General features: G+C 46.5%; 1 protein-coding gene across 1 annotated transcript; it reads right to left on the bottom strand.

Annotated features, from left to right (window-relative positions):
• Window positions 1–730: 730 nt before the first annotated feature.
• On the bottom strand, window positions 731–1,825 carry LOC124670835 (BTB/POZ and MATH domain-containing protein 2-like). The gene has a single exon (XM_047207307.1). The coding sequence runs from the start codon at window positions 1,823–1,825 to the stop codon at window positions 731–733; it is 1,095 nt and encodes a 364-aa protein (XP_047063263.1).
• Window positions 1,826–17,633: the final 15,808 nt, after the last annotated feature.

The raw sequence follows: 17,633 nt of genomic DNA, 5'->3' as shown, positions 1-17,633 counted from the left end.
TATATTAATATAGCGAGACGAAAGCCTATTTCGAGGAAAGGGGAAAAGAAGTAGAGAAAAAGGGAGAAAGCTCAACGTGGTGGGCTTCACTCGTTCCCTGCCGACCACGTGGAGGGACGCGTGGCGAGCTCTGGAGTCGGAGGTTGCTAGTGTTGTATGCACTGATGTTTTAAAGCATTTTCCGTTCTTAAATGAGAAGAAATAAATGAAGAAAAGACGACTCACATCACTTTTTTTCGATAATCGTGCTGGAATCTTTCAAAGCTATATCGTTTTTCAAATTCTGATAATCAAAATGCATCACCCAAGTTCAGTTCATGTAGACATGTGGTCATCTTGTTTCTCGCATAGAAACTCAGAAATCAGATGCAAGGTAGCCTAGCCAAAATCGCCAGATGAGTACAACTTGTGATCAACAATGGTTCGCAAGTACCCATGGTATCTAGTACTCTCTGAGTGCGTGTCAGGGTAGAGAAAAGCTTGCTAGCGGTTGATCTCTTAGTTAATTTGCTCAGAACGACAAGAAAAAAAATGAACCAAAGATCAAATGCTGAAATTGAAATAAATCCAGTGTTTATACAATGGAGAAATCAAGATTAAAAATATTTGTACAATTTACATCTGAAGATGCCCTAGATTAATTCATCATCGCATATCAAAATTCTGAAACAAACAATCACAGATGAGTGAAGTTCAGTTCGTGTAGACATGTGGTCGTCTGGTTTGTCGATCACTTAGAAACTTGACACCAGGTGTAGGAGATCCTAGCCAAAATCGCCGGTATGAGCTGAGGACAGCTTGCCTTAAGATGCTTGAATCCTTCTGTTTTCATGACTGCATCTAGTGCGTTTCTTGAGGCTACAAAGTCGACACAAGCTTTTCTAAGAACCTGACAGTTATGCTGCTCAGCTAAAACCAACGTGGTGGCAACGGTTTTCACGTCGATGCTATCACACAGCCTACCTTCACACATGAGCCGCAACCTGTCCACTCCGTATCGATCCGCGGCCACTAGCAGGTGTTGCAGATTTCTAGTTTGCCCTTCCTTGTAGTCATCGGTCATGCAATCCGTGTATATGAAGTGAAGAAGTGCTCCGAAGATTTGTGGCTCCATATCATGAATCATGATGCCATGAGTTGACGTCTCTTTCATCGGACCAAACAGCTGGGCCTTGAAAACGGGAGACCGTGCAGCCAACAAGCACCGGTGGGCATTGAACAGTTGGCCACGGACACTGAATGTCACATCCGCGCCATCTCCATCCGTGAGCATGAGCTTGAGATGGTCTTGCACATTCGGCTGTGCAGCCACGACGAGGTTCGAGTTCGTCGTAGGCTCCGAGGGATTTGTTTTTATGATTGTGAGAACGCACCTTATCGTCAAGCGTCCATGGTCCAGGTGCGATGATGAATTCAGCTTCGAGTTGTCGAAGATTGAGCTGTATCCATAACCTCTACTTTCCGCAGAAAAGACGTAGTCGAGCAGAGGGTAGTTGGTTAGTTTTCCATGGCCTTTTTTCTTCAGAATGTTTAATGAGAATTTCGTCCTCACATCGTTCGCTGAGCTGAGATAATATAATAACACTGACATCTTCCCGGTATAATCCTTCATGACTCCGTCCGGGTAGAGCCTGATATTCCATAGGTATCCACCAACGCTGAATGTGCTCGAGCTGACGAACTTGCCAACACCCATGCCGACGAGCATTGGGTAATTGGTCACCTCGAAATCGTGAGACACGGTTAAGGTCTCGGTGACGCATCTGGACGCCGTGTTGGGCGGGAACCGGCCATGGTTAACTTTGGAGGACGATCTGTTACCCATGGTGAAGGTAGATGAACACGGAACAAGAGGTCACGAGGCTTGCTTTGTTGGCACCGTATGTATGAAATTTTTGCTTGAAGTTGCACGCATAGCCGTCGTACATATATTGATATATAGACAGAGAGGTGCTATCGTAGCCGGAATTTTCTTTTCAGGGAGAATATCGCACTCGGATTAAGGAATCCTAATCTGTTTGTGGGAAAAAAAATTAAAAAAAAGAGACCCTCTTGCCCACGAGCATAGTTTTTTTGACCGGGCCCATTGTAGAAAATCTGCTACTGTATTTTTTACTAATAAAATTTCTCAGAATAAATTGAAAAACTACAACAGTAAGAGTTGGTTGCGGACCCGTTTTGATCGCGGGGACATATTTCATATTCTCACGAGGAAACATATATGCAGAAACTCTATGCCAAGAATTATCAATGCAAACCAACAACACGATTATAACAAAGGTACTACACATTGTAAATTAATACTACCTCAGTCCATAAAATGTTGTCTTAAACTCCGCTCCCGTCGCCTCCCCCGTGGGCGACCGGGGCGCCCCCGTCCTCCCCACCCTCTACCCCCTCCTCCCTCCTTCCCCGCCGCCATCGGGCGGTGCTGGCGGCGGCGGTTTCCTTCTCCCCCGTGCGCTTGGGAGGCCCGACGGGGCAGGCTCGACCAGGCGGTGTTGGAGGGCGCTGGCTCCGGCCCAGGCCGGCGCGGATCCCGCCGTAGCTGGCAGCGAGGGGAGCGGTCGCGGAGGTGGTCCCCAACGCCTCGTCAGCCGATGCTCCTGCGTCCCCTGGTGGCGGCGTCCGATCAGGGCCCACGGGCCTAGATATGGGCCTGGCGGGCCCGAACGTTTTGGGTTGTTCTCTGTTGGTGTGCTGCACGCAGAGACTTCCTCGGCCACCATTCGTCGCGGCTGGTGTCGTGCTCGTACTGGACCGTTAGCGCTGGTTTTGGCGATCTGCCCGCTCAGGCTTGTCGGAGCTCGGTTGAGCTTTCGGCGGTGGGCCGTCGTTGGGGTGACGTCCCGCCGTTCTGGAGTCACTGGTACGACGTACTTGCTAGCTATCTGGGACGAGGTCCTTGGGCGGCTCAGGACTGCAACTACTCTGGCGGTTGCGGTCTGTTCTCCTTCCGACCTTTTTGGTCGTGCTTGTGCAAGTGTGCTCGCGTGCTGGGGATGGTGGACATCATGGTGCCGCCAATCTAGGATCTTGGACGTCTAGATCTGGGTCTGGCCGAAACTTCTGCCAGACAGCACGTGTTTCCTGCGGATGAGTCGAGTTGGGGCTAGCTCATAGTGCGACTTAGGTTGGAGGTGCGGAGGTGATCTCCGCCTTGTTCGCTCTACGTCCTCGCGACGGCGTCCGGAACTTCTATCTAGGTTTGGACCTCGGCGAAAGCAGCGCATGGCTTTGGCCTGTGCCGGCGACGGCGTCACCTGCGGGTGTCGTTCCCTTGTTGAAGGTGTCCCGATGATGGCCCTCCTATCCGAAATGATGGACTCCATCCCTCTGCCGCAATTTGCTCCTCTTGGAGGCCTCACTTCGTGTAAGCTTCTCTGGTAGTGTCTTGTGGAGCACCGTGTGACCTCTCGTTGGTGTCGCAGCCCTCCCGCAACGTTGGCCTGGCTGCTTTTACACGGTTTGCTACGGTAGCTGATTTCCTTCCTAGTGCCTTGGGGGATTTGCTAGGTCGGCGTCTGATCGTAGCTCTTGCCGGTGTGCCTATCCCAATGCTAGGGGATGATGTTGTGTGTTTGGTCTAGACCTAGCCCGAGCTCCATGGGTGGTGGTTCTCGGGTCTGGGTGAAAACTTTGCAGGTCCTTCTCTGCCGACGACAATGATGCACTCTTGCGCCATTCACCTTCTTGGAGGCGTCGCCGCAAGACCCTCCCTCCTTTGGTTCTCAAACTCTGCTGGGTGGCCAGCCCGTTGTTGACTTCCCCCTTGAGTTGAAGTCTTTGTGCGGTAGAGGTTTGTTGGCGTGGACACGGTCGCGATCGCTCCGGTGCAACAGAAGACAAGGCTCCCTCTTCATGGATCATATGGCGCTTCGGCTTGCTTTTCTGTGTTGTCTTTTATTGCGGTTTGGGTTGTACACTTGGCGCGTGTGTGTTGTAACTCGTGGTGTAACTCCTAGCCGGTTGATGACTTCGTTAATTCAAAGTCGGGTCCACTTCGAGCCTTCCGTCTAAAATGTTGTCTTAGATTTATTTAAACTTAAATGCATATAGACATTATTAACTATTTAATGTATAGATACATCAAATGTTTTGACAAATTTAAAACATCAAGGAAGTTGTAAATTGTATAATGGAGATAACCCAGTAAGACTAAACACCTGAAATTCAGTATAATCATCGCCTCCCTACGAATTACGTGATCATATAATACTCCTGCCTAATAATGACACCGTAGGGCATCTCCAGCGGAATACCCATTTTCCCTTTTCGTGTCCGTTTCTGTTCGGACTGACGGGCGAACAAAAAAATACCCAGTCCAGTGGAGCTTTGGAAGTTGAAAGTACCACCAAATATCAGAAATTTCTGGTGGAGAGTAATTAAAGGCTTTATACCATGTCGTGAGGTGCTGAAAAATAGGCATATTGAGAAACTGGGTTTCTGCCGTGAATGTGGAGAAGTGGAGTCTATACACCATGCCTTATTTGATTGCACATGGGCTAAACTTTTCTGGCAACAGATCAAGGTTGTTACATCTGTGAAGTTGCCGGTTCTACACCCTAGTAGCTGGGCCATGGATTTAATTGATAGCACAAAGGTGGATCCTAATGTGGCGGCTACCATTTTATGTGGAGGATGGGCTGTGTGGTCAGAGAGGAATGCCAGGGATCATGGTGAAAAATCAAAGTCGCTCTCAGAAACGGTTAAATGGACTGTTGACATTACGATGGACCTAGCAACTACAGTTCAGAATAGCTCCACATGTATGCCACAAAAAAGTTCGAGGTGGAAACCACCAGTACAAGGTTCTGTCAAGTTCAATGTGGATGCAGGCTTCGATGTGGCATCTGGGGAAGGTTCTTCGGGCCTTTTAATCCGCGACCATGAAGGATCCTTAATGAGAGCCCAAGCTATATGGTATGGTAATGTTGCTAATTGCTTGACGATGGAGGCTTTGGCGGTTCGTGATGGTGTTAGATTGGCGGCAGACCTTGGCTTATCTCGTGTAGAGGTGGAGACGGACGCCAAAGAAGTTGTTAACCTATGGAAGGAAAGATCTACGGGCAGATCTGAAATAGCTGTGATTCTTCATGAGATTGAAGAACTAAGCTCCAACATGGAGGTTTTTAAGCTAGACTTCATCGGGCGAAAGGCAAATGAAGGAGCGCATTTGTGTGCCAAGCAAGCATCATCTAGTAGACGTAGGTGTCTTTGGATCAATTATATTCCTACTTTTCTAGTACAATGTCTGCAGAACGATTGTAAGCCTGATGATTAATTAACACTTTTGCTGTTCAAAAAAAATGGCATCTCTACGAGCGCAACTTAAAACTGCGATTCAAATGGTCTAATTCTGTCTGTTTGGGCCGCGGAAAGAAAATAGCCCCTGGTCTGGCCTGTCGGGTCAGTGCCTCATCGCTACGATCCATTCGGACCGTTTTGGCAATTTTAGCCCTTTGGCTAAAGACAACAAGCAATTCAAATTCAAATAAAACACTAAAAGCGAGCTGTATTTTTAAAAAAGTTTTATTGATTCAAACATATTTACAGAGGAACTAAATAAAAGACAAATTACTAAATCCTAACTACGGCTTCTGTATTGCGCGGGCGTTGACAGCGACACCGTCTAGTCTACGTCCTCGGTGAGGTCGACGAATGTTGGGGGTGTCCATAGGCCCTGCTGCGCACATGGAGGGTATTCTGGCAGGCCATGCTATGACGGAAGCGGCGGCAGTCACACAGGGTGTGTCGGTGCAACGTTCTGTTGCGGCGGCGGAACCTGCTGCCCTACCCACTATGTATAATCTACTGCACTAAGTATGCTAGGGCTGCAGCATTCTCTCAACTGCCACCATGTTCTACTTAACTTAGTTTCTAACAAAATGGTCTCGAAAACAAAACTACCCTCCTCTACAACACTTCTCAAGCGTTCCCCTGGGAACACACCGCCATGCAGATTCTCAAATGTACACTCCAAAGTCCTATGCTTCCTAGTTCTCCTAACGAAATTATCCTATTGTCAATTTACACCACATGTTTATGGTTAGGAAATCTTAACCATTGTTAACTAACGGACTAGTTTAGTAGAGACTTCCTAGGGATATGTTGTTCTTTACAAACCACACAAGTATTAATGTTTTTTCTTAGTACAATTTATGCATGGAATTTAAATATTTATCATGAGCAATGAAATATAATAATAACCTTATTATTATTTCCTCTAGGGCATATTTCCAACAAATACGGGAGAGGAGGAGGAGGTCAGGGTTGACGGCGCACTTGAGGAGCTCATCGCGGTGGCGTCGCGCCTGCTCACCCGAACGTGCTTAGCAAGTTGTCGACGAGCGGCTCCAGGACTGTGTGACCGTCTTGCATGGCATGTCCTACTTTGGCTTGGCGACGAACCTGGTGTACAGCTTCATGGTCGAGCTGCACACGGGAAGCAAGTTAGCGGCGACCAGCATCACCAGCTGGGTGGGTACAGCCTCCATGACACCGATCTCCGCCTTACTTGTAGGGCCGGCCCTGACCCATGGCCACCATGGACGGCCGCCTGGGGCCCAGGCTAGGGAGGGGCCCATGATCCCATCTTTTTTTTTACTATGGGCTCAAGAAAAAAGTGACTGGCCCAACAAAATAAGCACAGAGCTAATGAAGCCACGAATTCTCTAAAAAAAGGTCGGTCTTCGCGAAGCTCCAAAAGTTTCTCCGCATGCCAGAATTTTGGTGGGAAGTGGTCGCCCTGTCCGCCAAGTGTCGCAAGGGGGAAGCAAGGTGAGATAGGAGAGGAGAGAGAAGGACAGGGGATGGTCCAGTTTTCCCTTTATTTTTTAGATTCATTTTTCAAAATAAATATCTTGCGACGTAAGTCCAAATTACGAACCGTTTTCACTTTTAAGATCCTTGCGTCGAGATCTTCAAAATTAGATCCCATGTTGATAGGTTTTGAGATTTTTTCTGTACTTCCAATCTAGTGTGGTTGTAATCGTAGTGTGTACCTAACTGTACTCGTGCTTCAACAGATAAGTACTTCTGTTTTTAGTGTATTTGTGTTGGCGTCCGAAACCCACCGGCGAGTAGCGGCTGGCAACACGAAGAGCCGGGAGGCTCCCAGAACTGCGGCTGGCCCTGGTCCCTCGAGCGACGGCCCGCAAAGCCTCGGCACACACGTCCGATGCTGGTGCAAGGGCGTGCCACCTGACCTATACCTGGTCAGGAAGGTGATGAATTTGCTTCGCTTAGTTTCCTGCATGGCATACACGTAAACATTAAATACGAGCCTCGATCGACTCTCGGGTTGTCTCGTGAATCGGCTCAAGGAGCCGATCCACCCATGATTCGTATGAGGTCTACGATCACATGGTGGTCCTGCTTGATCAATATAAAGCTAAAACGACCTACGACGATTTAGGGTTTTCACCACATAATCGGAACATCCTACGCGTGATTGAGCCTGGCAGCCATGCACGGTGATAATAAGCCAACCCTAGACAAGGCCTAAAAACCAACATGAAGTTGATCCCCGGAACATCTTATCCGTGGCTAGCAAACTACACCCTACGTGTTACTGGATCCTTCAACCCGTTTGCAAGGCCTAACTATGCAGATATTAAACTAATCATTGAAGAACAAGGAGCAATCATAACGGATCGGATCTACTAAACAATGATCAAGCGAGGTGCCGCCCTTACACCTAAGAAGGGGCGGCTAGACGTCTAAGGGTTGCATGGACAAAAGCATGTGACACGATGAAACAATGCTAACCCTAACACATCTATGATAACTACGTTGCTCGCCATCAACAAGGCTTCAGCACGAGCAACGCATGAACAACGAATAAACGTATACTGCCTAGATCGCAAGGCAGCATGATGCTTACCCGGAAGAAACCCTCGAAACAAGGGGTTGGCGATGCGCCTAGATTGGTTTGTGATGAACGTGATTGTTGTTTTTCTCAATAACCCTAGATACATATTTATAGTCCGTAGACTCTCTAACTTGGAAAAAAACCCAACCGTGTACGAGCTAAACTCTATCTCTTAATTCTAACCGACACGTATCCTACTATATTTACGAGATACACAGGCAATCTTGCCCAAACTCCTTGTACAAGGCCGATTCATGTATATCTTCCATGTATATTCTTCAGGCCCATCTTAATCGCGGCCGACCTCTGATCCGGTCAAATTTTGGTGATAACACATGCCCCCCTGGTTTTGGAAATGATAATTCCAAAATCACTCTGCTTTTTCTTCGTCGGGTCATGTCGTGGCAGAGCAGGACCGTCGCAGTATCCTTCATCATGATGATGTAATGTCCCAGGTTTAGAGACGATCGAGGGGTAGATTTTAGAAAGGGATGTGCATTGCATAGTAAATTCTGGGGAAATTTCGCGCTTTTAAACAAAAACTGCATCGAAGGGGGACAAGTTTCTCTCTCGACACCTTACGGGGTTAGGGTTTTGAGAGTGCGACAAACTTGCATCTCACTTCACTAGTTTAGGGTTTTGAGAAGAGAGGGGAGAGTTTACATGATTGAATTCTAAATGATATGACATGGTTGAATTCAAACCAAGGTTGAATTTGAATTTCAAATTCAAACATTAAATAATTACCTTAAATAATTCAATTGAGGAAATTCATTAAGTAAATAATCAATAATAAACAAGATGAACAATTATAATAAAGTGGAGCTCATTAGGGAAAACCTTGAGCTTTATTGAATAACACACAAGATACATTGTCTTTACATTATTCATAATGGAAATAAATGAATTACAACACATTACATAAATGGGCAGAATAGAAGAAAGAAAAATAAAGAAAAATTACAATTTAATGATCCTAGACTAAATTCTACAAGATCATCTTCATTTGATCTTGAACTTGATGAATTCCAAGTCCATTTTGAGCCATGGTTGATCCCTGCACAAAAACACAACAAAGAGAAGTTATGCCAAGTGGCAAAGCCACTTGGCCAGTCAGAAATCAAATGGAAAGGTGAAATGAGCAGATAAGCTCAATGTGGCCGAGCTGATCCAGGCCAAAGCCAAGTTCCAGGTTCAGGTGCACAGCACTTGACAGAGACACACACACAGCCTCGCTCACAGGGCTGTGTGCATGCCGCACACACACACAGTGAGTCACTAAGGTGACAAGCAGGAGCTGTCGACCAGGGATGCAAGAGAGCACCATATATAACCTTTTCGCAGCCAAACCCTAGTCATTTGTTCATCCATCGACAAGCAGCAGTGGTAAGTTCATCAAGAACACCAAGAACACTTAGAACAGGAAAAACCACAAGCCATCGAAACCATCCAGGGACAGCTTCACCAAGAACCGTCACCTGTGAGCAAGTACCGGATGGAGTAAAGCACCACAAGCTTGTAAGGAGGAGAAGGACAAGCAAACCAAGCATCACGAAGCAATCCTCTACAACAACACTCCATCCTAGGAGCTGGAGTGAGGTATACCACACAAGAGCCTGAGCAAGATTATATCTTGCTCATAATTAAGCATGCTTGCATCACTGGAGCACGTAAGGGTAGAATACCCCGTGTGTGTCATCATTTGGCTACCGGGCCATTTGGTGCAAGCATAGATGGGTAAGACCACTAGGTAAACATCCTATGGGAACAACAGTTATGCAAATCCATGCATAACTAGAGGAATCCAGCCAAGAATGCAACCATAGCTAGCCTAACCCACTCACTAAACACCTACAGCTAGCTAGGCCATCAGACTATAGACAAAATCTTGTCTATAGAATTTCTCAACATCAAAAGCCACTCGGAAGTCCAGTATTGGATCAAGCCAGTGAGCATCTATCCATCACAGAAAGCCACCAAACAGGGGAGCCATCCCAGGGCAGCACATAAATACTGCCAGGATCACCTCAACCACTTAACCAATTCCAACAAAGAAACCATGCACAGATATCATCACCCAGTAGGGTTCAAAAGGAGGGCTAGGGTACCCAACCAGTGGTTGGCATCCTGCTAGCCCTAACAAATTCATTGAAATGATCATCACTGAATCTCAGCTCACATTATTTATCCATTTAATCAAGCAAGGATAAACAGATAAATAAAACAGACAAGCAATTGATGCACCAGGGTCTTGCAAATGATCAAATGGATCATTACAGGCATCAATTGATGCTTAAGCAAGCAACAACACACATCAGGCCAGGCCTGTGTGATACACATGTGAGCAACAGTAAGGCACAGACACCAAAGAGCAGCTGTTACAAGCAACTGGTGATCATAAGGACACCAGAAGCTTGTTAGAGCATGCTACTGCATGCTAGAACTCAGTCTAAGCAGTTAACACATGAACAGATAATTAATAACTGAACAACTGCATCACGTATAGGGCATCGTGCAATATAATTGTATCCGAAGCACATCAAAGGCTTGATGAACCAAAGGATCATAATACACAAGAAAAGCACATATCAATTCATCACCGAATCACACTGCTAAGCCAACAAGTAATGCTCAATTGAGCATAATCATGAATCTGAACTAAATGAACTAGCCCGGAGGCACCGGCACTTGCAAGTATGCAAGGATTAACCACCACAATCAAGCCAGGGACAAGATTAAGCACACACAGTATGCCCAAGTGACAGTAAAAAGAATAGGAGCATGCCAGTAGGCCATGAGCATCACTGGATGCTCATGAGCAATCACAGGAGGACCACAGCCAGAGATTACAATGAACAGAAATAGCTAGGAAGCACAGTGAGCAATTGAGCAAGAACAGTACAGCACAGCAAGCTAGGATCTATGGCGACAGCAGTAAGCCAAGCACAGCAGAGCATCACCAACAGCAGGCCAGCACCTCCACAAGGAGGGAAGCCATGGCCAGGGGTACTAGAGGAGGAAGAAGAGAGGCACAGGTGAAAGAGGGTGGCGGAACATTTACCTGGAGCGAGCAGACGGCGAGCGTAGCCGTGGCGGCCACGGCGGCGCGCGCCGAAGACACGGCGGCACCTGGCCAGGCCATGCCAGGCCCGGCGAGCGCCGCAGCGCTCCGCATCTTGGCGGCGACAGCCGGCGGCGTCATCACGCCTGAGGTGCCGGTGAGCACCGCACCACCGTGCGGTCAAACGAGAAGGGGATCGGCGTAGGGGCGGCTTAGAACCAGATCTATGCCGTGGATCTGGTGCGCCGTCTCGTGGCGGTGCAGATGCGCCCCATGGCGAGGGCCATGGCGGCCGGTGATCGCCGGAATCGGCCGGCGACGATGCGGGCGACGCGGGTCGCCAGAGCACGGGAGAGGATTAGGGTTAGGAGGAGCGGCGCGAGGTGCGGGAGTGAGCGACCGACCGCTCGGGTCGGTTGGACCCGAGCCGGTTTAGCCCAAACCGCCGGGCCACCCCGACAGTGGGCCCGAGGGCATTTTGGGTATTTCCCAAATTCCAAATAAGGCGTAAACTTTGAAAATACATAACAAATTATTAATAACTCTAAAAAAATAATGAAAAATATGAAAACCACTCAGGATAAAATTCTCTATCATAATAAAATATGAAATGGAATTTTTGGAGATAAACTAGAATAAGTTCAAATTTGATGATTTAAATAATGATTTAAATCACACATCTTATTTTCAATAATGAAAATAAGTCCATTAATGCATTTGGACTTCAAAAACACCTTGACAACATTTCAAGGTAGTATTTTACTCTTAAACAAGTATTCCCAAATTATTCTTAGTATTAACCTCTTACATGAAATAATAACGATATCGGAAGGGGGGAACAAACCCTAAAAATGGAATCATGCATAATTGCTTCTTTAACCATTGCCCTTATCGGACAATGATGCTATTTTTCAGAACAAGAGGACAAGGGTCAGTCCATACCTTCCAACTGCAGAACTTTGCGGTGTTCGTGCAAGTTCATCACTTGCTCATGTCATTTGAAGTATTTTTATCAAATTACTTGCAAAGTATTATGGTTATCACTATTGCACAAAAATCAAAACCACTACTTTCATAACTATGAATATGACTATGTGGTGGGCAATGGAACCATGGATTGTGTTGATATGGTGGAGGTTCCATTGCACGGGTTTATATCCATCTAGGATTAAACAACAAATGTCGCCGATGATTCTTGTGCCGTAATACCCGTGTTAACCATAAGATCCGGAGTGGGACGGAATAGTCAAAAGTGTTTCCACCTCTCGTTCATCAACGGATGCGCTTTACCGTAGACACTTGTATCCGTCGGGGCAAGCGGTTGGTCGGGGAAGCCTTAAGTCCCCACGGCATAGTCCGTAGACACTTGTCGCTTGAAGTGCAAGCGGTTGGCCGGGGAAGCCTTAAGTCCCCACGGTATTGCGGTCTATGAGGGATTGTAAGGTGTCCGGAACGGTCTATCCATGATGATAGGGGAAGGCATATGAATGCCCGGAACGGTCTCATCATGGATATAGGGGAGGACAATCTTACAAAAGGGTGGGTGTTCGAGGTAGCGGAGGAACATGATTGGCTAGACCTTATACCGGGCCTCACACCTAAGGAAGTGTGAACGGGAGAGCTGCCCGGTTGGCACCAAGGTTAAGATCTCTTATGGGTAAAGCAACACACCTCTGCAGAGTGTAAAGAATCGTGACTCGTCACTCCCTGTTCCGGGATTGAGGAACTGCGAACGCGGCCGGAAAGGAGCTCCATGAAGTTCTAGTAAACCGGTGAAGGCTGACGGACATAGCTCTTTGAAATAAAAGCAATCTCTTGAAGAAATGTTTACCAAAACTTGCATTGGTATTAGACTTTCCGGTCTAATATCGTAGCTAGTGCATTAAACACCTCTTATCTATAATGAACTTGTTGAGTACGCTCGTACTCATACCACTCTTAAATCCCATGCTTAGATTGTCTGAATCGTCTGGAGGAGGACTACGACAGCAATGAAGGAGCCGAGATCATCGGCTATGAAGAACCCGACCTCTCGGGAGGTGTTGAAGGCGTAGACTATCTCATAGTCTACGGATCCGGGAGGCTTCCGGAGGAGAACAAGCCTAGGAATATCCGTTGAGTAGTAGTAGTAACCGAGCAGCCCGAACTCTTAGTATTTAGCTGCTCGAGGAAATAAATGTATAGTTTAATGAGACTCCTATATTGTAAGTTGAGTTGGGTTCACCTCGAACCCAGGAGTATTCCTCTTAGGACCCAAGAGGAGCTCCAAGACAATATATGTTTGATGCTTGTAATAATAAGTGAATGAGTTATGGACCCTGCTATGTTCTGTTGTACTACTCTGAGGGATGTAATATTTGCGGAATGGTACTTCGTGAATGTTATATCAACGACCGGCATACTACAACATGCGAGTGGTATGCGGGGTCACCACAGTTGGTATCGAGCAAAAGCTTTGACCTTAGGTTGGAACCTAGTAAATGGGACTAAAACGTTAGGAGTCAAATAGGATTAGTAAAGAGTTCTCTAAAAATATGGTGTATATTCAATTGAGAATACAACAACCATATCTTTTAGTGCGATAATTCTTTATTATCTCTATTATGATGCATTATTACTAATCTCATAATCTTTCTATTTCTACAGCCAACATGGCAAGTTCACGACCGGGAAGAAACGTGAAAGTTATGGATTCCACACTGAATGAGTACCAAGGAGGACTGGCAGATATCCTACGAGCCATGTTACTAGAATTTGGGTGCGATCCCCAGATTCCAGTAAAGAAGTACATGTTCTATGATGGTCCGGTGTTGGGTAGGATTGCGACTTCCCGAATCTTTGGGAATGAGCGTAGTCATGCCAGCTGGGGAAGCGAGGACAACCAATACAGCCTACCATATAGCTGTTATGAGAGCCATAACCGATATTCGGGAGCATAAGACGAAAGCGCTTATGGGTTCCGAATTCACACACATTCCTCATATGGAGGAGGACAATGATCCCATGCTGAACCATTTCAAATATGCCAAAAGTAAACCAGCCGAAGCAGCCAAATACATGGACAATAGCCGTAACTTCCTATCATTACTCTTTCAGTTGAATCATCATCTGATAGGAGCAATTGATACGATGCTTGAGGAGTTCACTGAACCCAAGGAGGAGAGTAGGGGGAAAGAACCTATGGAGAATGTGGTACACACACCAGTTTATTCAGCTGGTGACTACATCAGTTTTGATCCACTTGCACGTGAACCTACACCTGTTACACCTGGGAACTATCTGGGTAGTTCCTATGGGGGATACGAAGGCGGAGAGGAATCCGGAAACAACCAGCGTTCCGAGACTCCTATCGAGAATTCTAGGGGTTGGCGTTGGGGATCGGATACGGGAACTCATAGTACCACCGCGTATTATGATGGAGAGATGAATGATGACGCAACAACCCAGAACCAGAGCTATCCTAGTAATGAGGGAGTGGATGGAGGATATCCGACACAAGTTGAGTCGGGTATGAGTTTTGGTAACCCTTATGGTGGGGCGACAGGAGAGTACACCCGATGGGTGGACTATGATGCACTCAACGATCAGTTTGTGAACACTGATTTCTCCTTAGGGTCATCATCGGATTCGGATTACAAGCCAACGGGGAGACCTTATGTTCCAGGGTCTATCAGGAGGACGACACGTTCGACCGGATGGAAGCCTGGAATGTACCGGGAGTGAAGATCGACTAGAGTCCACCAAGGAGGGCGAGGCTATAATACACAAGTACCACGTGTATTATAGTTTGTAACATTTGTATAAATTTGTACATATACTTTAATAAGTGAGTTTGCATACTCACATCGACTTGAGTATTGTAATAAGACCACTTATGTATGTATATACAGGGTATATGTTTTGTATGATTTGGATTTGCTTCTTGATTTCCATTGCGTGACTAGTTCCGTGCACAATGTTGAGCTCGTAAAACTTGCGCATGGAGTAATTATGAGTATCATCTTGTGTTGCAGAACTAGGGGGTCATGTCGGGAACGTTAGGAGAGGAGACCGAAGCGCAGCGCATGGAGCGCGAAGCAAAACAAAAGGAGGAGGCTGACGAAGCAGCCAGGAATCAGTTTCCACCACCACCACCACCCATGACGCAGCAAAACTTTATCCAGTACATGCAGCTGGTAGAGGAGCGACAGCGAGTAACGTTGGAGCAGCAGAACAAATTCTTCCAGGATTTGTTGCAGCAAAATAGGGTGGAGAGACCTGAGAACCAGGGAGTCACACTAGCAGACTTCCAGAACACCAAGCCCATATCCTTTGCATACGCGCCCGAGCCAATGGACGCGGAAGACTGGCTCATGGACACTGAGCGAAAACTCAACACCGTTGGATGCAATGACCAGGAGAAGGTCCGTTATGCTACACACTTGTTGTGTGGACCCGCCGCATCATGGTGGGACAACATTGTAGCCGTGTATCCGGCAGGAAAGGTATTTACCTGGGAGGAGTTCGCAAGGAAGTTCAGGGAATCCAATGTCCCTGAAAGTATTGTGGAACTGAAGCGTCGAGAGTTCGAGAGTCTCGAGCAGAAGGACAAGGCAATCCTGACCTATGTCAGGGAGTTTTCAAAGCTGTCCCGGTACGCGGTTGAGGAAGTCAATACCGAGGACAAGAAGAAAAAGAGATTTCGAGGGGGTTAAGTCCCCAGCTCAAGGTACAATCACGGATGATGAGAGCAACGGAATTCCAAGAGTTGGTGGATGCAGCCATCACTCTTGAAGATGACTTCAAACAACTGCAAGAAGAGAAGAGGAAGAAGGCCAAGTATGAGCCGAAGAGGTTTGTTAGTAACAAGCCTAACACCAGCTTGAGTTTCAAGCCTAGATACAACAACAACAACAACAACAACAACAACAACAGCAACTACTACGGTAGTAGGAAGAATCAAGCCTTTCAGACCGCCAATCAAATGGTCTGTCGAATCTGTGGACTTCCAGGGCATTTTGCCAGGGATTGCAAGAAACCAAGGATTATATGCTTTGGTTGTCGCCAGGAGGGGCACATGCTGAAGGACTGCCCCAAGAAGAATAGTGGAGGAGGTCAATCTGGAGGAGGAGGAAATCGAGGAAACACCGGAGGGAACTGGAAGAATAAGAAGCCCTTCGGCAAGCTGAACTGTACCAGTCTGGAGGAGGTGGTCAACTCGACCGAGCGGTGATAGGTACGCTCCGGATACTCACTCATCCCGGCAAAGTACTTTTTGATACTGGTGCAACTACATCATTCATTTCTCAACAATTCATCATCAAACATGGGATTAGTTGCACTAAGTTAGATACACCCATAACCATACTTTCGCGGGGGAACGATAGTAGTAACCCATGCCAAACAAAAACAAGTCATTATGATCAATAAGTGCGCGTTTGACGCGGACTCGTTCATTTTACCGATGAAGGACATTGATGTCATTCTTGGTATGAACTGGTTAGAAGCTAATGGAGCATTGATCGACTGTGTGAACAAGACGGTATCGTTGAAAAGCCCCGATGGAAGTAGAATGATCTACCAAGGCGACAAACATACACAGATTGAAGTTGAGCTACAACTGAATAGCATGAAGGAGGTGAAGTTAGAAGATATACCTGTAGTAAATGAATTCCAGGATGTGTTTCCTGCGGAATTACCTGGTATGCCACCAGATAGGGAGATAGAATTCACTATCGACCTAATTCCAGGAACAACACCGATTGCCAAAGCACCATATAAGATGGGGCCTAAGGAGTTGAAAGAGCTTAAGGAGCAATTGGATGACTTGGAACAAAAGGGATTCATTCAAGAGAGTGTTTCACCATGGGGATCACCTGTGATCTTCGTGGATAAAAGAGATGGAGGAAGAAGGATGTGCGGAGACTACAAGAATCTAAACAACGTCACAATCAAGAACAAGTATCCACTTCCAAGAATACAAGATCTATTCGATCAAGTTAGAGGCGCGGGAGTCTTTTCCAAGATTGATCTAAGATCCGGTTATCACCAGATAAAGATCAAGAAGGAAGACGTTCCGAAAACAGCCTTTGTTTCGAGGTACGGACATCATGAATACCTTGTAGTACCTTTTGGATTAACAAATGCCCCAGCAATATTCATGAATCTCATGAATAAGATCTTCATGCCTTATCTAGATAAGTTTGTCATCGTATTTATCGATGATATCCTGATATATTCCAAGAACAAGGCAGAACATGCCGAACATTTGAGGTTAGTGTTGCAAACACTAAGGGAACATCAACTCTATGCCAAACTTAGTAAGTGTGAATTTTGGCTAGATCAAGTGGAATTTCTTGGTCATGTCATTAGCAAAGATGGAATCGCTGTTAACCCGAGTAAGGTAGCAGCAGTTCTAGAATGGGAAGCACCCAAGACTGTCAAGGAGATCCGAGGATTCCTAGGAATGGCAGGATATTATCGGAGATTCATTGAAGGATTCTCCAAGATAGCAGGACCAATGACAAAGCTGTTAAGAAAGAACACACCATTTGTGTGGTCAGAGGAGTGTGAGAAGAGTTTTCAAACTCTGAAAGAGAAACTCACCACAGCACCGGTGTTAGCAGTTCCGGAAGTTGGCAAGGATTACACCGTGTACTGTGACGCATCCAAACATGGATTGGGTTGCGTACTCATGCAAGATCGGAAAGTGATATCCTA

The sequence above is a fragment of the Lolium rigidum genome, chromosome 7 (assembly GCF_022539505.1).
Source record: "Lolium rigidum isolate FL_2022 chromosome 7, APGP_CSIRO_Lrig_0.1, whole genome shotgun sequence".
NCBI lineage: Eukaryota > Viridiplantae > Streptophyta > Magnoliopsida > Poales > Poaceae > Lolium > Lolium rigidum.
This window is presented reverse-complemented; position numbering and strand designations above follow the sequence as displayed.